The following is a 24194-nucleotide window of genomic DNA, read 5'->3' on the forward strand; positions in this document are numbered from 1 at the left end:
TGCCATCATGAAAATGCTTTGTGTTTAGTATCTAGATAGGTTAATTACCTAAATTAGTCAACTAGCTATCCAGCTAGCAGTAAGCGTCAGTTAGCTAGCTATGACCATGATTATAGCTATATTTTAGACAAGACATTTTAGATTGTCTAGTATTTGTTTTCTTCACTTCATTTACTTTTAGTAAGATTAAAAACCCGCCATGGATTTAGATGATGCTTCTCGACAAGTTCAAAACCAAAGACAGTCTACCAGAATTCAAGATTCTGCTTTTCGACAGGTAGCGTTAACTAGATGGCTAGAGTGCTAGTTTAAGATAAAGTGTTTTATTGGTCGTCATGGTAGAACTTCGGGCGATGCAGCAGCTCCAGCCTAGAATAGAGTTTAAGATGGAATTGCAATAAAATAAAGTAAAAATAAAAACTATGGGGACAATGACTGTACTATGTACAATTTTCCCAACTGCCATCCCATTCCCTAGTGATATGGAGCGTACTGAATGTGTGAAATAGCTGCAGGTATACAACATACAATAATGTATGGTATAAAATAGTAGTAGTAGTGGTATGTATGTATGTATGTATGTATGTATGTATGTATGTATGTATGTATGTACGTATCTGAATGAAATCAATTAGACATGCAGAAATAACTGCCTTAATATAATTTGCTGTCTCGATTTGGGAAGCATCATCATTATCTTATCAGTCTCAACCAAAGACGTTAAATAGCTAGCTAGCTACATTTCAAAGAACAAAACAAGTTTAATTGTACATCTTGCTCAGTTAACCCTAGCTATCTTAGCTAACGCTAGCTAATATTTCTTAGGCTACGTCTGGCCTCTTTCTGCATTGTAGTTTATGCCAGAGTAACCTGTTTTAAATGTTAATTTATATTTATTATGTGAAAGTATGCAGTTAATTCCAATATAATTTAATACTAATAAAATATAACAGGCTAATACATTACATGATTACAAAAATGATACACACGTACCCAGAGAGCTTATTAAGAAGATTTAAAATACCCTGCAAAATGAAACTTACGGGAAAATTGAAAGCAGACTATAGTTTGCAATATTTAATTATACTGCATTATCACATAGAAGGGGAATATTATACAAAATACAATTATACACTTTAATGACTACTAAGTATTATTTTTAATGAAATATGAAATCGGTAGAGTTGTATAGTTTGCAGTGTTACGCAGCTTTAAACCTATGACTTCCATAATTTCTGCAAACTGCTAGGCGTCGCTGTACTGCGTCGAATTTTACCGCACAATCAGAAAGAAGCCCCAACGTATCATTAGGCCTTGTCTGTCTATCGCTACTAGTTGGGAAGGATGGTTTAGTTCCTCTATCACTGTCGATCTGAGCGACTCTAGGCAATCGCGCTTGTCTGTTATACTTGGGTCACATGTACCGTACTGGGCATTTGGCCCTTTCCTCCGAGGACATTCGGCTGTACTATGACGTTTCTAGAGAGATAGGGGAAACCTAGCTAGACTGACCATTAGGAAACTACCATTTAAGATAAAGTGTATGACTGGGATTAAAAGCAAACATTTTGATATTATACTACAATGTTTAATGTTTATAGTTCAAAAATGCAAAGGAACTGAATGTCTCTTCAGGCAGCATCCTTTGAGTCTAGAAAGGAAACTTGTAGAGGGGATGTCCTTGACTCACAGCAGAAAAGGCAGGTTCTATCTAGATGCTCCTACAGGTAACAAAGACTTTCCAAAGCTTCCTTATAGGTAAATAATATTAGTAGGGAAAAAAACAAACATATAAAGTTACAATGTATTGTTTACTCTAGGAGAAATTTGAATGAGCTTGCTTCAGACGCACCAGTAGTCTTGAAAGGAGAAAAGTTATATGAAGAGGAAACTCCTGCTAGTGTCCCAGTACCCAGCTTTTTCAGTGCTAATACAAGTCAACTTTGTAAGTCTTTCGGAAAAACTACTATATAAAATGTACTTTTAAGTAATCATGTAAAAGTATAATTCTGTTCTTATACACTGCCTGGCCAAAAAAAAAGGTCACACACTCTAATATTTCACTGGACCGCCTTTAGCTTTGATTACGGCACACATTCGCTGTTGTATCGCTTCTGCAATGTCACATTTATTTCTGTCCAGAGCTCTGTCCAAAGTCTTCTCCAGCACATCCCAAAGATTCTCAATGGGGTTCAGGTCTGGACTCTGTGGTGGCCAATCCATGTGTGAAAATGATGTCTCATGCTCCATGAACCACTCTTTCACAATTTGAACCCGTTGAATCCTGGCATTGTCATCTTGGAATGTCATCGCTGTGCCATCAGGGAAAAAAAAATCCATTGAGGGAATAACCTGGTCATTCAGTATATTCCGGTAGTCAGCTGACCTCATTCTTTGGGCACGTAATGTTGCTGAACCTAGACCTGACCAACTGCAGCAACCCCAGATCATAGCACTTCCCCCACAGGCTTGTACGGTATGCACTAAGTATGATGGGTGCATCACTTCAGCTGCCTCTCTTCTTACCCTGATGCACCCATAACTCTAGAACAGGGTAAATCTGGACTCATCAGACCACATGACCTTCTTCCATTGCTCCAGAGTCCAATCTTTAAGATCCCTAGCAAATTGAAGCTGTTTTTGCCGGTTAGCCTCACTGACAGGTGGTTTTCTTAAGGCTGCACAACTGTTCAGTCCCAATCCCTTGAGTTCCCTTCACATTGTGCATGTGGAAATGCTCTTACTTTCACTATTAAACATATCCCTGAGTTCTACTGTTGTTTTTGTACTATTTGATCTAACTACACGTTTAAGTGATTGCCGATAACGATCATTTAAGATTTTTTTCCGACCACATTCCTTCCTCGAAGATGTTTCCCCATTGTCCTTCCACTTTTTAATAATGCATTGGACAGTTCTTAACCTGATTTTAGTATTTTCAACAGTCTCCTTAGATGTTTTCTCTGCTTGATGCATGCCAATAATTTGACCCTTCTGAATAATAACATCTTTTTCACGACCACAGGATGTGTCTTTCGACATGGTTGTTTAATAAATGAGAAGCTACTCACTGCATCAGTTAGGGTTAAATAACTTGTTGCCAGCTGAAACATGATCACTCATGCAGTAATTACCCTCTTACCTATTTGCTTAGTTAAATCTAGGTGGTGACCTATTTTTGGCCAGGCAGTGTATATTTAACCCTATGTAACTGTAAAGATTTTGAAACTATATTTCTCACATACTAAACAATATATAATTGTAAAGATTCTGAGTTTATTTGTTGGCCTTCAACTCTGAAGGTGGCGTGCAGCTTGGCAGCAGTCAGCAGGGGTATCAAACATTTACTATGTCCACTTCAGGAGCCCCACAGGCTAGTGCTACAATTGTTCAATACTCTGCTCAATCTGGAGGTGGGACTCAGCAATACTATGTGCCTGCCAGCAAGATGGTAGTCCAAGGTAAGGGTTAATTTGATCATATCATGCAATAATTTAAGGTTAGATTATATTTGAAACTGTACCTAAAATTTCAGTTAAAAATGTATGACAACTTTCTGGTCACACATGTTTTTATTACAAAAAACGTGAAATTGATGTTTCTATGTGTGTTTATTAATAAGGTGTAAAATCAGGAAAAATACTGCTTGGGGGTGTATTTTGTTGTTATGCCCTTGGAGACCCTAAACCTACATGTTTGTTTATTTTTTTAGACTAAGGGAATATACATTGACATTTAAATATTTGTAAAAGTTGTACACAAAAGTTGGGAAACAAGTAAATGAAAACATTCATTTTCTTACAACAATGTATTATTAGAATCATGTTTGTTATCCCCATGTTGTGGTCATGGGTGGTTTATGAAAATTGGTGCATTTCATGAGAAATGAGGCTTTTTTGTAAGAGCCTAAAATGTACACATTGTAAGTCTAGTAAACAGTTTAGGCAAAAAAACCTTCTCCACTTCAAAACCATAGAACTTTATCTTTCTACTGTTACATTTCTACTGTGTTTGGAAGATCTGTGTTAGATTTTGGTATCTGCTGCATTCTACAATGCTTCTTGATTGATACACAACTAAGAGTGGCCTGCTGAAATGCAGAAGAAGATGAGAGGCAGGGATGACTTCGATATCCTGTGTTATTGACATCAGGAGGCTAGTGATGTCATAGTGATGTCAATAGCTTTAATTGGAATTGCACACATAGCTAGTGGTTTGGACAGCATTACATATTGAAAGCAGAGGGAAAAACAGTCTCTACACATGGCTGTGATTGGAGAGGAGACAGAGCCAGGTATGTTTTTTTGCTGATCTGCTTTAAATGTTAACATGTGAATAACGCAATAGTAAATCATATTTTAACATAAAAGTACAGCCAAGAGTAAAATGTAGGATTCTTGATTGAATTACCTCATTTTTCAATAGATATAATGAGGGCTTTCTAACAAATAAATAAGAACTTACCGGGTGTGGATAAAACAGTCATATAAAAATTTGACAAGTTTCCATCTTTCGTAGAGGAATTTATTTGAAATGGTGAATAGCCTTTGATTTCTGTTTTGAGGCAGAGAAGAGTTGTGTATTAGTAACTAAAATATGTATCTGTAGCCTATATTTTAAAACTTAAAGTTAAATGCTTGAAATAATTTCATAGCAGTGGTTTCTTGCCTGCTCAGTTGTCTCTTTAGCCCTGCTCTCTGTGCACTGCCTTCCCCTTCTCTCTTTGCCTTGCCTTCTCTCTCTCTCTCTCTCCTCTCTCTCTCTCTCTCTCTCTCTCTCTCTCTCTCTCTCTCTCTCTCTCTCTCTCTCTCTCTCTCTCTCTCTCTCACTCACTCACTCACTCACTCACTGTGCAATGCTTGAATGCACTGCCCACTCAGTCTGGCTGGCTGATGTCATTATGTTTCCTGGAATTGTACACCAGCAGGGAAATGTAAATGCTGAACAGCAAATAAGATGTACATTGACGTCAGTTCAGAGTCATACTGTGATTACAGGCAGTTCTTTTTGTGAGAGAAAGACATTGCCAGATTAATCACCTGTTAGGTAATACTGTTGCTACCTCAGTGAGAGAGAGCTCTCCACAGGGAGAGAGCCCTTTGAAATTTTAATCATATCTTGAGAAAATAAAAAAATACTTAAGAATTTGAATCTGTTGTTTTCCTCTGTGTACCTTTGTGCTGTTTCTGATTTGCCTCATCTAGTATTGAATAGGGAAAAACTTTGGCTGTTAAAAGTAACTGAACTCATGGTGGGAAGGTTGCTATGCTCCTTTGGTCTTCTATAAACATGTCAGCATTCTCAGTAGTGTGTAATCCATTTAACTACTATAATCTTTTTTAATCCACAGCTAAAATATCTTATTCATACATTTATTCAGCAATCATACAATGTCCAAAATGTTAGCCTACTATTTGAGAGCACTGCAGTGTAACCTCTTATCCTTATTTTATCCAGGTATTTGGTCTTTTTTCCCCACAATAAGGATTAAACATTTTTTATGATTGTATTTTCATTGATGGTAGTCTATACTTTCTTGATGGAGATAGAATATTAGAATGTCTTTATGTAGCTGTACCATCATTTTATGCAATAGAGAGATGATTCTATGCAAGAATCAACCTCTTGACTTCAAATGGTAAGAAAGTCTTATTGCTCTGCATCAATTTATAGTGACCCAGAAAGAACACTTTGATTTAACTGGCATGGTCAGTGCTTTTGGGTACTTTACTATGTAGTGAATAAGATATGAATATTGGAACTGACAAGATTAAAATTAATATATACAATGTAATATCACCTAAAGACCATTGAAGGTGTGGCACTGTGACTTTGTATAGTTTTATTGTTATATTAACAAATACATACAAATACAAATACATCCTAGTTCCAGGAAATTTCCAGTAAGTTTTCCTTAGTCAAATTAAAAAGATGTTGTTATGATCGAAGGAATGGCTTCCCTCTCAAGATACTAAATTTACATGTAATTCTATCATTAATACATGTGAGGACATGTATTCAGGTATAAATATGAATCAATCGGAAGACCATTTGAATAGTGATAAATGACCTACAATGCATGTACTTTCCTTCTTTGTGTATACATGGGTATGTGTTACTCTAGCTGCTACAGGTCTCCCACAGAGTGTAGTGATGGCCAGCACTCCAGCCTCCTTGCAAAGCCCTCAGCAGCTAGCTGAGGAGGTGTCACGTAAGAGGGAGCTCCGGCTGATGAAGAACAGGTAGCATACTTGCTCCATTCCTATACTTAATCTACTGAAAAGCATATCATCATATGCAGAAAAAATGTACACAATATTACTTGTACCTAATCTTCTGTTTGCATAATATAAAATGCAGGTTGTGATCTTAACTTATATTTTACATGCCCCGAATTGTATTTCGCTATCCCTGCCAGCGAATGTTAACATAAACTCTCGCAGTTACTCTTCTCATTTTTAAAGATGTTTGCACTGGTACAAACATCAAAATCTTGTAATGTTTTCTTTCATTAATCAATTTTTTGCTTCATGATGCTTGAAAAAGCCAATGTGCTCTTCTTTAACTTTTGTCATATTTCCTTGCAAAATTTCCAAATGTTTCTGAACTAGATACTAAACGTATTTCCTGGTGTAGTCATGTTGCTTTGATCATTTTAAGTAGTTAAATGCATATCCATGAAATTGGTGTAGTCTAATATCAGTGGATTATTGAAGCAGCGTGATATGGATTTGAATCATTGTAAGTATCAAAACAAAAAATAGTTTATTAGTTCATATTCCCTTAGGATGATAATTTGAAGCTATCTGTATTCACTGTATGTGAAATTATACTTTTATAGCTTGTGCCAATTCTTTTAGGAGGAATCTTTTAGGATGTGATTTGCCACAAAGGTTTTGTCAAATTTCCATAAACAGTTTTGTCAATTATGCAAATTTATTTTTCATTTATTTATTGCTATTGTAATTCTTAAAGGATTACCTGTGTCATGGATGGATGGATAGATGGATGGATGGATGGACATTTCATATTCTAAGTAAAACTAAATTAGAATTTGATGAAACATTCATATTAAGTTTATTTATAATATTAATTTTAATTAACATCCTGACCATGTGGTTGAATCGTCATTTTGCACGTTACTTATTTTTGGCACACAGAGTGGAAACGTCCTCCTCAGTCAAGAAAGCTGCTAAAAAGTACAGTATTGTCAAATTGTACTCTTTACCAAGTAACCCAAATGCAGCCATTAATTTAATTTTGTTAGCTTCAATGTCTTATTTTCAAAATATAATGTAGCAGGAAAGTTGTTTGCTTTTCTTTTTTTTTTTTGCAGAATCATTGTATGATTTGGTGTTGACAGAAGCCAGATCTAAACAGGCAGTGAAATTGTAGTGCTATCAGTCCAGTGCTTTTTGATAACTATGCTGGTCAGAATCACAAAGGGTATATCCTAGTCATCTGAGAATAATCAGAGTCCCAGTATGGCTTTGCTAAAATGGTAAACTTTAATAAAATGGATAAATATATAATATTTCCCCTTGTAGCACAAAAGCCAATGTGGTATAGATTAAGCAAACTGAGTACACGGGTTTTCAACTAGAAAGGCTTGCAATGCAGTTGCACTTTACAAAACCAGATAAATTAGCTAGTTTGGCTGTACCTTAGTACAGTTAATTTAATGCTATAATTGTATATTAAAAGTAGGTGGAGAAAAAATGTAATTTTTAAAAATATGTTTTTATAAAAGTGTCTATTACAATAAATATGACCTTCACATTCCCTTTCATGCAATTTGCTCTACTTGCTTGTGTAGCACATAGCTTGATTGGCGTGCCAAATGCCTAGTATTTTTCTGATTTGGCTGAAGTGGCTGTTGAAGTCAAAGCAGATTTGATAATGCTCACTGAGCGTCTTTGTTGTCGCTTCCAGGGAAGCTGCCCGGGAATGCCGTCGGAAGAAGAAAGAGTATGTCAAATGTCTTGAAAATCGGGTCGCTGTGCTTGAAAATCAAAACAAGACTCTCATCGAAGAACTCAAGGCCCTAAAAGACCTTTACTGTCACAAAATTGAATAGTGGAAGGCCATCTGAGGCCAAACATTAAAGAGACTGCTATTTACAGCTTACTGCAAGCATCTGGGCAAAAGTGTTTCTTACGTATTGTGTAGCCACAGCTTGCAATGGCCAGCAAAGGCCACAATTGCCTCACCTGTGTAATTCCGCGTGTTAATGATGCCTGCGTCTTTTGGTGGTGTTAGAAAGCTTATTTCCTACACTGTTCTGGAGCCAGTGAATGCGGTATGTTGCCTTTGTCACTTGTGCTTTTGCAGGAAGGCGGCTAAAGAGTGTCGCCGCAGGAAGAGAGAGTATGTACGGTGCCTAGAGACCCGACTTACTATGCTGGAGGTGCAGAACAAGAAGCTTATCGATGAGCTAAATTACCTGAAGGAAATCTATTCTGGAATTTCCAGTTAGGTGTAGTGCAGTGGTGCACCACATCTCAGCACATCTCATGGCTTTACCGCCATTATTTTTATTCAAACATTTTTCTGGAGGTGGTTTAAAGTTATTTTGTGAAAAATTACTTTAGACCAGCACACGAATGCCAACAAAGATTTTTTGACAAAACTTTTAATTGGTTTTAAATTGTTACTGTTTACATTCTATATGCTACTTTCAATGTTAAAAGGTACATGTTCTTAAAGAAGCTTTGTCATTTGAGTCAGCCTACATAGATCTAAATATATTTGAAGTAAAAATTGAAATTAAATATAGAAGTCATAAGAATGTTTGAGTATTTGTAGTGAACCTCTGAGTAAATATATTTTTGGATTGTTTTCTTTCTCTTTTTTGGCTCAATACTGCAACTGAAACAATTTTTGGCATCCTCTTCCATCCCTATGTAATAGGGAAAGACTGGTTGTTTATATTAGAACAGAAGTATCCTATAAATTGTGAAAGGTATCACAAGCCTTGGGATATTGTTGTTACTAACAATATTTATGTATAATATTTTTGTGTTGTGTTGAATACCTCATTCTTTGCCTTGCATATGGTAACAATGATTACAGAGCATGCAGCAAAGTGTGATACAACTAGGTAGTAACGTTATACCAGATGATATCTGTCTGGCCAGTTTCGAGCTACCTCAAATTCTAGCCTTTGTATGTACATGTGAAACCTCATGTATAAATTATGCAGCATGACAGTCATGGCCAAAAGTTGAGACTGAAACGATTTTTGGTTTTCACAAAGTTTATTGCCTCAGTTTTTTAGATCCTTTTGTCAGATGTTTATATGGTATAGTGAAGTACAATTATAAGCATTTCATACATTTTTGACAAATACATCCAGTTGAAGCAAAGACTTAATTTTTAGTGTTGACCCTTCTTAGTTAAGACTTCTGAAATTCACCTTGGCATGCTGGATATCAGCTTCTGGGCAAAATCTTGACTGATGGCAACCCATTCATGCCTAATCAGTGCTTGGAGTTGATCAAAGTTTTTGTGTTTTTGTTTGTCCACCATCTTTTTGAGGAGTGACCACAGGTTCTTAATGGAATTGAGATCTGGGGAGTTTCATAGCCATGGACCCAAAATTTAAATGTTTTGTTCACCGAGCCACTAGGTTATCACTTTTGCCTTGTGACATGGTGCTCAATTGTGCTGGAAAAAGCATTGTTCATCACCAAATTACTCCTGGATCATTGGGAGAAGTTGCTCTTAGAGGATGTTTTGATACCATTCCTTATTCATGTTCTTAGGCAAGATTGTGAGCAAACCCAAACGTGAATGGTCTCAGGATGCCTCACTGTTAGCATGACACATGACTCATGGTAGTACTCACCTTTCTTCTCCAGACAGTCATTGGTCCAGATGTCCCAAACAGTCTGAAGCAGGGGGCTTCATCAGAGAAAATAATTTTACCCCAGTCCTCTGCAGTCCAATCCCTATATTTTCTGTAGAATTTCAGTCTGTCTTTTTTTTTTTTATGATTAAGTTAATTTTTATGGCAAGGAATGACTTTGTAATCAATAGCAATTCATCTGATCACTCTTCACAATCCAGAGTTAATGCAAATTGCCGCCACAAAAACTGAAGCTGCCAACTTTGTGAAAACCAAAATTTGTGCTAGTCTCATCTTTTGCTTACAACTGTAAGAACCATCAAAAACACCATATTTTACGCCGATTACATGTCAGTTGAAACGGCGCTTTGGCTTGCTCATGAGCTTGCCCATGTATCATTCAGTTCAAATGTACTTGTATAGTACTTTTCATTACAAACTAGCTGTACAGAGTGCACTTACAAGGCAACATTAGAGGAAGAAAAAAAAAACCTAAACCTTTCAGATCATGAAGAAACCTTGTATCCCATCCTCTGCTAGACACCAGATAGCAGAAGCAATCCAAAAAAGCAAATGGGAGATAGGAACTAATTTAAGAAAAGATGGAACATACAGTAATTAGTAACGTATTAGGAAAGACAGATAGATAGCATGCTTAGTCATTAAACAGAAATCTTAAGATTAATCAGAGGAGACCACTGAGTAATGTGTGAGCATCTAGTAATGTGAGGTCACCTAAAAAGAGTGACAATAAGAATTAAGTCTATCACATATGTCAGAGGATGAAACAGCTGTAGTTGGAGTGCACACAGTCACCAAAGCAGACAGAATAAAAGTTGCTGCTGCTGCTGGTCTAATTAGTAAAATATGCAGCCCAATCTTTTGGTCTCTTCAGCAGGTTGAATGATCATACAGGTGAGGCCTTTGTTTTCAAGCACAGCAGAAGTGTCTCTGACATGCAGGTGACTCCACTGTGGTAGGGACTAACCTGACCAAGAACACCTGTGAACAGCACATAGAATGGGAGACAAACAGAAAAACAAAATGAGGGACACAACCCCCCCCCCCAAAAAACCAAACACCATTCTTTAAAAAAAATCCAGTGTAATTTTATAATTTAGAAAAAACAGACAAGCCAAATGGACTATAATGAATGGGGAAAGGACATTTTATATAGATTCTCTCAAACTTCACAAGGCCTGTGCCAATAATTTAATTTTAAGATGATTATTGTCATAGATAATTACACATTTTCCCCTCTTAAAATCCGTATAGAACAGATAAAGAACAAGGCCATTTCTTACTAGCCATCTTCTTAGATGGGAATACTCAGCAGCTTCCATTTGAAGACAGACACTGCTCAAATTTGCATAAATAACCAAATAAACTCAGAAGCTTTGTGACCAGGCAGTTCCTGAAACTTTGAGAGACAGGGGGTCCCGACTGCCCAGTGCTAGACTTGGAGCAAGGACACAAGTGTACAAAACAGGGATACTCCAAGACCAATAGCGCTGTTATCCATATTCGCTGTTTGGCATCCCTCGAGTTTGTTGCGATAACAACTTCCCCTTTCATTCAGTTTTAACCAGAACAAAAGTCTGAAGTCAGTAGACGCTACAACGACACTACCAACCACACATCTAGCTAGCTAAGCAACAAGCTCGACACAAACGTGCATTTGTTCCTGCAAGATAAACATAGATAACGCTAGAAACAACTCATTACTGGCCAACTGCAGCTACCTTTGGGTGAGCTTTGTTTTGCAGCCAGTTATCAGTATTTTACCAGTTTAAAGGACTGGGCGATTATCTCGTTTAAAATGACCCTTACCTCGTTAATTTGGATTGAATTACATCGGTTCATGGATTGTCGAGTGCTGTCATTCTGTCCATCTACGAGGCAAAATAAAATTCTTCCTCGCCTGTAGGAAATGTTGCTAGCTAACTAGTTTGCCAATTGCCTAGTTAAACTAATTGTCCATTTAAAGTACGATGTCCGACGTATCTAAACATGGTCACTACTGCGCGGTCTACTACACTTGTCGTTAGCTAGTTAACTAACCTAGGTAGCCAAGTGTCGATTTAAAGTACTTGCCCATTTAAACTACGATGTCCGACGTATCTAACCATAGTCACTACTGCTAGGTCTACTAAACTTCTAGCCAGCTAGCTAACAAGTGTATGAATAAATAAATTCTTGAGTGAATTATCACATGTGTAAATCACAAAAACAAACAAACTTGAGCACTGGTTCATCAGACAATTAAGAGCTCTAGTGAACTAGTCTGGTCTGACCTTGTTCGTGAGTGATTGGGTAAAGAAAGTGCAAGTCTATTTGCTGTCAAACCCAATAGGCAGAGCTCATTATCATATTATAAAACGGTGTTTTAAACGTTGTGAGCACGCCAAAACGGCATAAAAACAGCGTTTTGGAGCACTTAAAGTGGCGCTTCTTATGGCATTTCAACTGACATATAAATGGCGTAAAATACGGCTGTATAAAAACAATATTTTGCGGCGTGAAAGCGTCCAAAACGCCGCTTTTCCCAGCGTTTTACAAATAATTCGTTTGAGGCGAATTTTGACCACTTTGGCTTTCCATAGGATTCTGCCGGCGAGTCGCAATTCGACACAAAACCTATGCAACGAAAAGTGAACGGAGTCAGAATTATGCATACTACCTAAATAGTGACGATCACTGAAATATAATACTGTAATATGATAGCAATAAAAATCCTCAAATAAAATCTCAAAAGTAAATTGCGGTTAATTAAGTCTTATGAGCGGCATGGGTAACTACATGAAGTTGTTTTTCCTCAAAAGAATGAAAGTGTTAGGTTTACTAAATTAATGGGTGAAACAGGTTTTAAGCCTGTTTTAGGGAATCGTTTACTTAGAATATCATTGAAATGTGCAGGGGACATTTAATTGAACTGTACATTAACTGAACTGTGAAACAGACCAACCGTTAACAAAGCAACGACGCATGCCTTACGGGGACTGGCAAACAGCTTCTGCCAAAGGGAGTGGAGCTGATGTTAATGAAGTGTCTTGTGTTAGGCTACCAAACAGGCCCTACAGTGTACTTTCGCAACATTCTGTTTGATTTCATTTCAACCCTAAAGTTGAAGGACACAGAAGAGAATCAAAGTAAGTAGCCAGCTATAACAACACAAATATATAGTAACATTTAACCAGTTCAGCTGGTTTATGCATGGATGGCAAACGTTAGCTATCTTAGCTAGCCATACTGCTAAAGTTTGCAAGCATAAGGTAACTAAGCAAAATTTAGTGAGCCAGCTAGCTAGCAACAGTCATTATAACAATGAAACTGGTCATGTCATCATAAATACTGGTGTGTAATAATTAATGTAGCTCGCACCTAGCGACATAACTACACAACCTAGTTAGCTAATATAATAATAGCTAGCTCACTGGCTACAGGATAACGCAACAGCTAAGTTAGCTGTAAGCTCGCTAACTTCAGTTCAGCAAGTTGTAACCTAACTACCCTATCCATTTTAGCTCGCGTAACTTGGTAGCTATACAGTAAACTAACGTTACTTGTAAAACATTGTGTGTGGTTTAACTAAGTTGTGTTTATACACGCATTTCTGGACTCTACCAATGAGGATTTGATCTCGCCTCATTAGCGCTGATGACGGGATGTATTCGAGACATCACCAATACTTTTAGCAGAGGACTGTTAGAGGGCCCTAACGTTTAGTTAGCGTTACAGGGCGACAGCTTTGCTTTGCAGCCTTTTATGCACCTACGTTGACTAGATTAGCTATAAAACTTTAACGTTTTTAACATGTTGTTTATGAAAATATAGGCTATGTGATTAAATCAAATAATACGCAATGATATTATGTTTCAGGTTTCTTCACGATGTACTTTTCAGTTTATTCTTGAAAATGCACATTTTTGCCTTCTGCAGAAGAAAAGTTCAAAATATCGAAATATTATTGATCGTCATTAAATACGCAAATAACTAATGGGTCGAAGTCATTACATTATCTGTTACCAACTTGCTTTCCTATTTCTTCTTAATTCTTGTTCTCTCGCAAAAATCAGAACGCCATTTAGTCTGCAGTTTTAAAGCTAGAACCAGTCAATTGTCTAGAAACATTCGGCCTACACCCGAAATAGTTGCTTGTGTTTTTGTGTGGAGTGATCTACCACATCTATCCATCTTTTTCAACACTCCATCCGACCACGTTTTCCCCCTTAGATTTTCATGCGCAAGTTTTTTTTTTCTTCAGACTGCTCTCATTTCGACAGATTTCAAGATAAAACCACCAAATTCGTTGTGCATGATCCGAGGAGGGATAGAAATTACTCATTTACTTTTCACAACTTTAGCCCTTTTTATCCCTTCTTTTTCATCCCTCTTGTTTCATCCAGTTGACCTCAATTAATTTTCACTGCCTTCTAACTCCTTATGCTATGCTACACCCATATATATACATATACACCCAAATTGGTATAAACTATATGCTAGTATATGTATAGTAGTATATGCATTATATACTATAACCACCAAAATTAGTATAAAGAGTAAGTCCTCTCTATCACCACACATCCTTTTATTTTCCTCCACTCATTCTTTATTCTTACTTTTTCATCCCTCCATCCTTCCCTCCATTACCTTTAGCTGTAATGATAGAACAAGTCAATTCGCAGTACTGATTGAACTACTAGGCCTAGTCACTAAACTGCACTTTATACTAATGGCTCTTGTCTATCCTCCCAATTCTATTCTCTTACTCCTCCCCATGTTCATCCCTCCATCCCCCCTAGAAATCCATAGACTGAATAACTCCCTTAATATTCAAGATATAGTGATCAAACTTGGTAAAAAATATTCCACTGACTGACCACTAGCACCACTCTGCATTTCATACTGATGGCACTACTATCCTTTCATTCATTCCTCCATCCTCTGATAGGAACTTATTGATTTTGCAACTCCCATAATTTTCAAACTTTAGCTATAAGACTTGGTGAAAAGACTCAAAAGCTGAACCCATGCACAAAATTGCAGTTCATACTGGCAGCACTTATCTGTCTACACCTTTTGTTATTTAATTCATCCTTCCATTCTCCCATAAGAACCCATTGGTTTTATAACTCCCTTAATTTTCAAGCTATTTCCCTCAAACTTTGTAAAATGTTTCAACAGTTGACCCTAAGTAACAAACTGTATTTCATACTGACTGCACTCATCTGTCAACCCCTTCTATCCTTTAATTCATCCCTCCATCCTCCTATAGAACCCCATTGTTTTTATAACTCCCACAATTTTCAAGCCATTACCAACAAACTTGGTAAGAATACTGAACAGCTGACTGCAAACTGCATTACATATGGATGATTCTCATCTGCCTATCAGTTCTAGCTTTTTGTTTTCCTCCATCCTCCAAATGAATATAATTACTCTTTCTGTAATTAATGTATATTCATCAAACCGGATACACATGGTTACTTTATGGTTTAAATTACATACTTGCTGTTCATAATGATAGCTATACTGATTTTAAGTTAGCATACCCATAGTTTTCATGCTGTTATAACAGGTTTTGGCAAGTCATCTCAAAGCTTGTTCAAAAACTGTACTTTCTAGTTTTTCATGATAATTTTTGCTTTTTGCTTAAAAATATAATCAGTGACTTTTTTTTAAAGCTTCCACCAATGGCGATGCAGTGTGTGTCCAAGGTGGAGCTGACAATCTCCTGTGAAAACCTTATGGACAAGGATGTGACTTCCAAGTCTGACCCATTGTGTGTGCTGCATTTGAATGTATCTGGGAACCAGTGGTTTGAGGTCAGTTCCTGTGACCTGGCATGCTAGACAGAGGCATATCAGACAAACATAAAACTTCAGCATGTTAATAAATAACTATTTCCAAATGCACTGTTTTTGTTTTCTCAGGTTGCACGCACAGAGAGAGTTCAGAACTGTCTGAATCCAAAATTTGCCAAGAAGATTGTCATCGATTATCAATTTGAAGTGGTGCAGAAGCTTAGATTTGCCATATATGATATAGACAGTAAAGCCATTGAGTTGAACGATCATGACTTCCTTGGGGAGATGGAGTGCTCCTTGGGTCAGGTAAGACATTCCCGTTTACTACCATTCAAAATAAATTAGAATTGCACTTTGTGGTGTATGTATAGAATTCAGATGATGCTATTGCTTATAACTTGAGTATTGTTATTGTTATCTGAGAGCTGAGCATAATAATAGTAGCAGTACTAGCGGTGTGCATGCATTACAATCTGAACAGGAAACATTAATTCTAGGTGGCTATAGCCAACACACACACATACACACACACACATATATAAAATTGTTCTACACATTCACATACATAGTACAAACATTTCATTGTTTTAAAACACAGATTGTGTCCAGTGGGAAGCTGACAAGGCCCCTACTCTTGAAGAACAAAAAACCAGCTGGAAAAGGAACCATTACTGTGAGTTTTTCTCTATTTCACTCAACCATTTTAACAAAATCATTGCAGCCCACCTGGTAAAACAGGTATAACAAGGTGATAGTAACAACCAAGTCATTCATTTCATTTCCAGGGGCACAAACAGTGTCATACCAATAAATATATGTAATTTGTTGTGGATAAGGGTATTGGCAATTGAATGGCATATTGCTGTCCTAAATCTTTCACTTTAGGACAACAATAATCCATTATAGTGTAATTGCGTTTTTCATTTAATATGGATTATGTTGAGATTTGGATATACGGTGATTGTTCTCACAATGACACTGAATATTTTCCATCTTATAAATATTTTCCAATTATAAATTAGTTTATCAAATGTAACTTGTTTTGGCAGAAGTCAGATTTCTGCTTCAGAAATAGAGGTCTAAGTTTTAGAAGCAGGATTAGAAACCAGGTAATTTTAGTTTTCTCAGGTATGAGCTTTTATCTATTCTTCAGTTGAAGATATACATTTTGCTATAGGTAATTGCAGAGGAAATCAAGGACAATAGAGTGGTGAATTTTGAAGTTGATGCCAGGAAACTGGATAAAAAGGTAAGACAAACTTATGAAGAAAAATCAGAAAAATTCTAGAAATATTATGAAAGCATTATTATTATTATTATTATTATTATTATTATTTTTAAATATATACAGACCTCACTATTATACTTATTAAAATTGATGTGACTGGTGGAGTTGTAGTTTTTGGTTTTCAGAGACAAGGAGTCTAAATGTATTAAAGGCATCGCTGAGGTCTAGGAGAAACAAGACGGACAGTCTAACCAAACTGCTACTAATGCACACTAATTTAAGAGCAGTCTCAGTGCTATGCAAGACCCTAAATACAAAGATTTCTTTACAATTGATTGAGTTCAGATAATCACTCAATTGAATAGAAACTACTTTTTCAACAGTTTTGCCAAAAATTGGCTTTTTAGATACTAAGCACTCAGGAGTCAAGATTACTCTTACTCGCTAGAGGTCTGACAATGGCTGTTTTAGACTATGTTGGTTAAATGCAGTGATAAATTAATATTATTAAGGCAATATTGAGGGCATTAGCCAATAATGAGAAAAAACCTGCTTTAGAAAGTCAGTTGGTAAATGGTTAAATGTGTAGTAAAGAGTAAATGATGTGTATTCAGTAAGTGTTTTTAGATCAGTAGCTTAAAAAGTGCACATAGTGCAGAAAATAATTCTCTGCCAATAAATTCAGGGTGATCAACATAATGAAAATGTAATGAAAAAAAAGACTCAAGTTTTCATGAATGTATGTAACATTATAGGGGGGTGTAGCCATAAATAATGTAAGTGGATTATCTAAAAGATTTAGTATCTTGTTCTGGCCAAGTAATCTGTGCATAATGGGCTGATTGCAGGATTTCTTTGGAAAGTCAGATCCCTACCTGGAGTTTTACAGGCAAACTGAGACAGCATGGCAACTTGCCCACAGAACAGAGGTATGATTCAACTGCTGCATTAGTGAGCCACTGAGATTTAATACCATACCATGTCCATTTGATCAAGAGATGGAAAAATAACTATTTACATGGTGGATGTGGAACAGAAGGCAGTGTCTTAGTAACATGACTTTTAAATGATTGTCTGTTTTACTCTGAGTTAGGGATTTTCTTCTTCTTTGTTATAAAGGTGGTGAAAAACAACCTTAACCCCACTTGGAGACCTTTCAGAATCCCTCTACAGTCTCTTTGTGGAGGAGACATGGAGAAACCTATCAAAGTAGTGTCCCATTGCATCAGCAAACCACATCACTCAATATGAATCTGTATCATTGCAGAATTTTGTTTTCAGAAAATACATTTTATCTAACACTTCTCACAAGAAGCTTAGTCATCATATACAATGGTACTTATTGGTTTTTGAATAGTCACTGATGCTTCTGGAATTGTTCAGCAGTTATCATTTGTGCATTAACATCTTGGTGATTTGTCTTGTTTACTGACAAAAGTCTCAGAGTGGAAAGTAGTTCATTGTTCATTGGTCATTCAGTTAAATTGCTTCACATCTCACAGTGTGATTTGACTCATACATCTTCAGATGAGTACAACTGTATAGTAAATGGAGTGTCACCGTCATTTCATATTCCATCAGGAGGGTTGTATTGAATTCTCGTGGTGTACTTTCTTTAATCACTGTGCTAGTAGTCCAATTCAGCTAAGTTCTTGTTTGCTAGAGACTTTGCTATCTGTCATTCTGTTGTGCTTGTTATGAGGACTCCTTATCATATACAGTATTCATTGTATCCCAAAGAGACCACTTAGGATTTCATGACAGATGTACTGTATCTGGTGATAGACACTGGAGGGGGGCACTCATTTCATCTTGCCTCTGGACTCTTGTAGTGCAATGCCCTGGTATGGCTTTATAAGCAGTGTGTTGATTTTGTAATCATAGTTATAGTTTTATAGATAATACATAGATATTTGCATATCTATGGTTCTTGGTTTGGTGAGTTCTATGCATGCCTTACTATATCTCCGGTTTCTGTGTCATCATGAAGTGATTGGTGAATGCCTTTTGGATAGAGTATGATTGTGTCATATTTTGACTTATTCCATATTGTACCTTTGACACTGCAGGTAGAATGTTATGACTATGACAACGATGGGTCACATGACCTTATTGGAATTTTTGAGACCAACATGAAACGCTTGCAGGAGGCTACACGGGTTTCTCCGGTGAGAAAACCATACGAGACACTTGAGTTTGACAGAGTTATGGGGTTTACCTGATCACTCGGTTTGTGTTTTTATTGAATACATTGTGTTCTATCCTATAGGCAGAGTTTGACTGTATTAACATTAAGAAGAAGCAAAAGAAGAAGAACTATAAGAACTCTGGTGTTGTGAGTGTGAAACTCTGCCAGGTATTATTACATGCCTTCTCTCATGGTCACACTGGCCTTCCTCTTCCCCTTTATACTACATTTTTAATAACCATGTAATTTGCAGATGCTTTATTTGCATTATGTGGATAGATTGTTTTGAAATGTTCCTTTTATTCTTAGGTTGTGAAGGAGTACACCTTTTTGGATTATATCATGGGGGGTTGCCAGATAAATTTCATTGTAAGGCCACTTATTGCACAGTGCCCCATATCTTATTGTCTTATATTAAAAACCTGCACCTCTGCATAAAAATAACATCTCCCTTACCTTCTCTTGTGTAGGTTGGAATAGATTTCACAGGTTCAAATGGTGACCCAAGGTCTCCTGATTCATTGCACTACATCAGTCCAAGCGGGGTCAATGAGTACCTTTCTGCCATCTGGTCTGTTGGCCTGGTGATCCAGGACTATGACAGGTGAAGCACTATGTACTGGGTTTTTAAAATTTATTTAGGGAAACTTCGTTTACATGATTTTGTTGTAAAACCTTAGTTGCGGTAAGAAATGCAACATGCAGCACAAGGATATAATACAGAAAAGGCTCGTAAACCTATTTGTCTTTAACATATCCTACTAATTTACTGAAAACATTGAGAAATGTGATCATATGTTATATGGTAAGTATATTGTATTTTATTTTATTGCAATCAAGAAATAATTAGCAGTCCAACTGGACATATCTATATCCATCATTAATACTGGGACTCAGTTACACTGTGGATAGCTGAGATAGTAGCAATCTGTTGTTGACTGCTAGCAGGTGAACCTAATTAAGGGGGGCTAGCTAATAGGGGCTAGTTCGCTCATCTAAGTGGGAACCTCGGTTTCATAAACCACCTGACTTGGGCAGCTAGCTGACTTTCCTCCTAGCTAGGTATGTTTCCCTTACCTAAAGTAGTTAAATAAATTACTGGGTTGGAGACAAACTGAACACACAACAAAAAACATTTAAATTCAGAGCCAACAACACAGAACCATTCATATATAGTTACAAAATAAATGCTTATTTAATCATGCACCTGATTTCTGCTTGTTGATACTGAAATACAACAGGTTAAGATGCCTGGAGTATAGTGGTAGCTTGGTTGTATGTGTGGATAGTAGTGGCCTGTTTGCATTGTGGTTTGGAGTCAGAATAGTGATAAACTGCACAATTGTTAAAGACAAAAAAAGAAGAATTCAAATTGGCTATGAATATTCTCAAACTTCAAACATCAGTTAGTGAACCTGAGACCTCTTATATGAAATGACTAATTCACATCATCTTGATTGCTGATTTCAGTGGTCACTTTATTCAGGGAAATTAACATGCTGGTGATGTTTGTGTGTATGAGTATGTATATAAATGGTGTTTTATTTATTTCTTACAGTGACAAATTGTTTCCAGCTTTTGGTTTTGGGGCACAGATTCCACCAAACTGGCAGGTAAATTCTAACATGTAACTTACCTATAGCAGTGGAGGAAGAAGCTGTGGAGAATTGAAGGCAGTGTGATATGAACGATAAAAGTATTCATAGAGAATGAGTAAGAAACTTGTTTTGCAGGTGTCTCATGAGTTCCCTCTCAACTTTAATCCAGCAAACCCATTCTGTGCTGGTAAGCAAGTTATGTGGTAATTTGGTAAGGTCTCGTCTGTAAAATATGTTCAGTTATTGGATGTGTAGCTGTGATTCATTTGTTCAGGTGGAGAATGGTGAAGGGTTGTGTATGTGTGTGTATGTGTGACCGTGTGTGCTACTGTAGGAGTGGAGGGCGTGGTGGAAGCTTATAGAGTGTGCTTGCCCCAGGTCAGACTTTATGGCCCTACAAATTTTGCTCCCATCATCAGACGTGTGAGTGGCTTTGCCCAGCAAGCACTGCAGCAGCAAACAGCCTCTGTGAGTATGCACACAGAACACAATCGCTGGAAATTACTTAAAATGGGCAGTTTTAGTTATCATGTCAAATTTTTTACTGCTTTTTAAAATATAATATGCACCATATGAAATTTCTTTCAATTTCTATAGCTGCATTAAGGTTATGCTCATGTACTACAATGCATAACTGTTCAGGTTAAAATACCTTGTGTACTTCTGCACTCATTTGTCCTTCTCGTGTCGGCGGCAGCAATACTACGTGCTGCTCATCATCACGGACGGAGTGATCACAGACATGGATCAGACCCGCGCTGCCATCGTGGCCGCCTCCCACTTACCCATGTCCCTAATAATTGTGGGGGTGGGTAGAGCTGACTTCACTGATATGGAAATCCTGGATGGAGATGACGGACATCTGAGGTCCCCATCCGGACAGCCTGCCGTGCGAGACATTGTGCAGTTCGTGCCTTACAGAAAATTCCAGAATGTGAGTGGACAACTTTGAAATCCTAGTCTGTACACACAAATCTGGTAGTACAACACAGAGCTCACCTTGGGCTAGATATGTATGGCACCTTTACTTTTATCTTTTTCTTGTTGATTTTGAGCATGAGCTCTGCCAATGCAACTGAACTGTTCCCTTTAACTGCCCTCCCCATCTCAGTTTTGCTAATACTACTACTAATAATATAAAAAACGAGGAAGCAAATTCCATCTTGTTAGTCACGAAGATTTGCATTTATGCTGTGTAAACAGTATTACTAATGCAAACTCTTAAGCTCAATAAGGTGGCACAGTACAATAAATTGTGCTGTGTACTATATTGCCTGTCAGTTGTTGTCATTACTTTCAGCAATATGCCAGTCATTACATTGGCCCTTGGGAGTGCATAGGTGCAGCACTTTGTTTGTTCTCCCAAAGTGTTTTTTGATATGTGAATTTTGACATTGTTTTCAATAGGCATTTTTTTGGCCAGAGCTTGCTTTTTTCTCCCTCTGTGTCCATCTCATTTCAGGCTTCCAGGGAAGCACTTGCCCAGTGTGTATTGGCAGAGTTGCCTCAACAAGTTGTTTCCTACTTCAGATTTAAAAAACTGCAGCCTTCCCATGAACCAAACCCTTCATAGAAATGTAAACCTTCTTAGACATTTTTGCATGTACCATGGAAGCAATTCATAATATAAAATGCAAAGAACAAATTTTAGATTTTTAAATATTTATTATATCTGTAAGTGATGATCTACCAATTTATAGTTTGTCCTCCTCAGATAACTGACATTTAATAATTTTTCTTTTCTTTCTTTCTCTCTCTGTGTGTCTGCGTATGTCTCTGTGTGTGGGTGTGTGTGCACGTGCATACACATGTGTTTAGGCACCCCGAGAGGCCTTGGCACAGAGTGTGCTGGCGGAGGTTCCTGGTCAGGTTGTCACATGCTTTAACATGTTGAACCTCAGGCCTCTCACCTCCAGCACACCTGTAGCTGCTCATGATGGGCCTCCAAAGACAGATGCCTAGTGCTGCTTCAGGGCCATGCAGTAAAAGACCCTGCCTACTTCAGCCCTGCATGTCATCCCCTTAGGGAGTTCCAGTGCCTAAATACAATAAATCACTCTAAGAACAGTATGTAAATGAGTACACCAAGAGCAGAAAAGGACTCAGTTTAGTAAACCAATGCAGCATTTTAGCCCTAAAGCATATATAAAGTATATATTGTAGTCTGTATGTTTTGTTTTCTGTTTTTGTTTACATTACTTGATGAATAATGGCTCAAATTTCCAGTAGTGTCTTACTTTTTTTAAGCTGGATATATTTTTATATTGTTTTAATACTAAGAGCTGCTTATAATTTTTGCCAAGGTTTAGTTTAATGAAAATATTTTAATTGTAAATTTTGCTCAACCTCTGAGCAGATATTGTTTGTTGATGAGGGCTAGCAAATCAAGGGCTTTTTCTATTATTTTATACTTTGCTCATGTTTCCATAGTATCTTACTTTGGTCATTTACTCCTATTCCTGCTCCTTTGTATAAAGAGCACACAATCATCATGAGTACTGTACAGCTGATGACATTCTTGCTTTGAAGTGGTAGTGAGTCCTGCAGTAGCTGCCAGTTGACTGGTAGTAACATTGGTAGTAACATTAATACCTTAGTGGCCTTTTTCAGACTCAAATCCAGTTCCACAAGCAATGGTAACTGCATAACATAAGTGATTTGAGGCTTTGTGGATGCTTGATTAAACTACCAATTAATAATTTATGTAGGCTATATTCCATCTTTGTATGTTTTCCATACAGTGGGTGAAATAAGTTATGTGTAATAATGAGAAATGACACAGGGAAAAAGTATTGAACACGCTTGGTGAAATGTATTTAATACTTCGTACAAAAGCCTTTGTTGGTGATGGCAGCTTCAAGATGCCTCCTGTATGGAGAAACTAGTCACATGCATTGCTCAGGTGTGATTTTGGCCCAATCTTCCACACAGACACTTTTCAAATCCTGAAGGTTCTGTGGGCTCCTTCTACGACCTCCGAGCTTTAGTTCCTTCCATAGATTTTCAATTGGATTCAAGTCAAGTGATTGGCTGGGCCATTTATTTTCTTTCTCTGAAACCAATTGAAAGTTTCCTTGGCTGTGTGTTTGGGATCATTGTTTTGCTGAAATGTCCACCCTCGTTTCATCTTCATTATCCTGGTAGATGGCAGCAGATTTTTATCAAGAATGTCTCAGTACATTTGTCCAGTCATCCTTCCTTCAATTATTATGATGCATGCCAGTGCCATACGCTGAAAAACAGCCCCACACCATAATGATCCCACCTCCAAACTTCACTGTTGTTATGGTGTTTTTGGGGTGATATGCAGTGCCTTTTGATCTCCAAACATGGTCTGTATTATGGCATCCAAAGAGTTCAATTTTGGTCTCATCTGACCAGACTATATTCTTCCAGTATTTCAGACTTGTCTAAATGTTGTTGAGCAAACTTTAAACACGCTTCAACATGGTTTTTCTTTAGCAATGGATTCTTGCGTGGTGAGCATGCATACAGGCCATGGAGGTTGAGTGCATTACTCCTTGTT

The 24194-nt window shown here is 37.2% G+C and overlaps 2 protein-coding genes across 3 annotated transcripts; both read left to right on the plus strand.

Annotated features, from left to right (window-relative positions):
- The first annotated feature begins 3334 nt into the window (after window positions 1-3334).
- On the plus strand, window positions 3335-8879 carry cremb (cAMP responsive element modulator b). Its single transcript, XM_027015947.2, has 3 exons — window positions 3335-3461; window positions 6125-6242; window positions 7933-8879. Exons 1-3 carry the CDS (start codon window positions 3350-3352, stop codon window positions 8075-8077), a joined length of 375 nt encoding a protein of 124 aa, XP_026871748.1. The 5' UTR covers window positions 3335-3349; the 3' UTR covers window positions 8078-8879.
- Window positions 8880-12642: 3763 nt separating this feature from the next.
- cpne3 (copine III) lies at window positions 12643-23371 on the plus strand. Of its 2 annotated transcripts, XM_027015825.2 has the most exons (17): window positions 12644-12996; window positions 15532-15672; window positions 15781-15960; window positions 16253-16327; window positions 16832-16903; window positions 17731-17811; window positions 18002-18091; window positions 18952-19050; window positions 19152-19238; window positions 19380-19439; window positions 19541-19674; window positions 20629-20683; window positions 20804-20855; window positions 21003-21136; window positions 21366-21602; window positions 22131-22245; window positions 22487-22579. In XM_027015825.2, exons 2-16 carry the CDS (start codon window positions 15541-15543, stop codon window positions 22239-22241), a joined length of 1599 nt encoding a protein of 532 aa, XP_026871626.2. In that variant the 5' UTR covers window positions 12644-12996; window positions 15532-15540; the 3' UTR covers window positions 22242-22245; window positions 22487-22579. The 2 variants fall into 2 exon arrangements, with proteins under 2 accessions (XP_026871617.2, XP_026871626.2); XM_027015816.2 differs by lacking the exon at window positions 22131-22245 and having other exon boundaries at window positions 12643-12996; window positions 22487-23371.
- The last annotated feature ends 823 nt before the right edge of the window (window positions 23372-24194 follow it).

This window comes from Electrophorus electricus, chromosome 10 (assembly GCF_013358815.1).
Source record: "Electrophorus electricus isolate fEleEle1 chromosome 10, fEleEle1.pri, whole genome shotgun sequence".
Lineage (NCBI taxonomy): Eukaryota > Metazoa > Chordata > Actinopteri > Gymnotiformes > Gymnotidae > Electrophorus > Electrophorus electricus.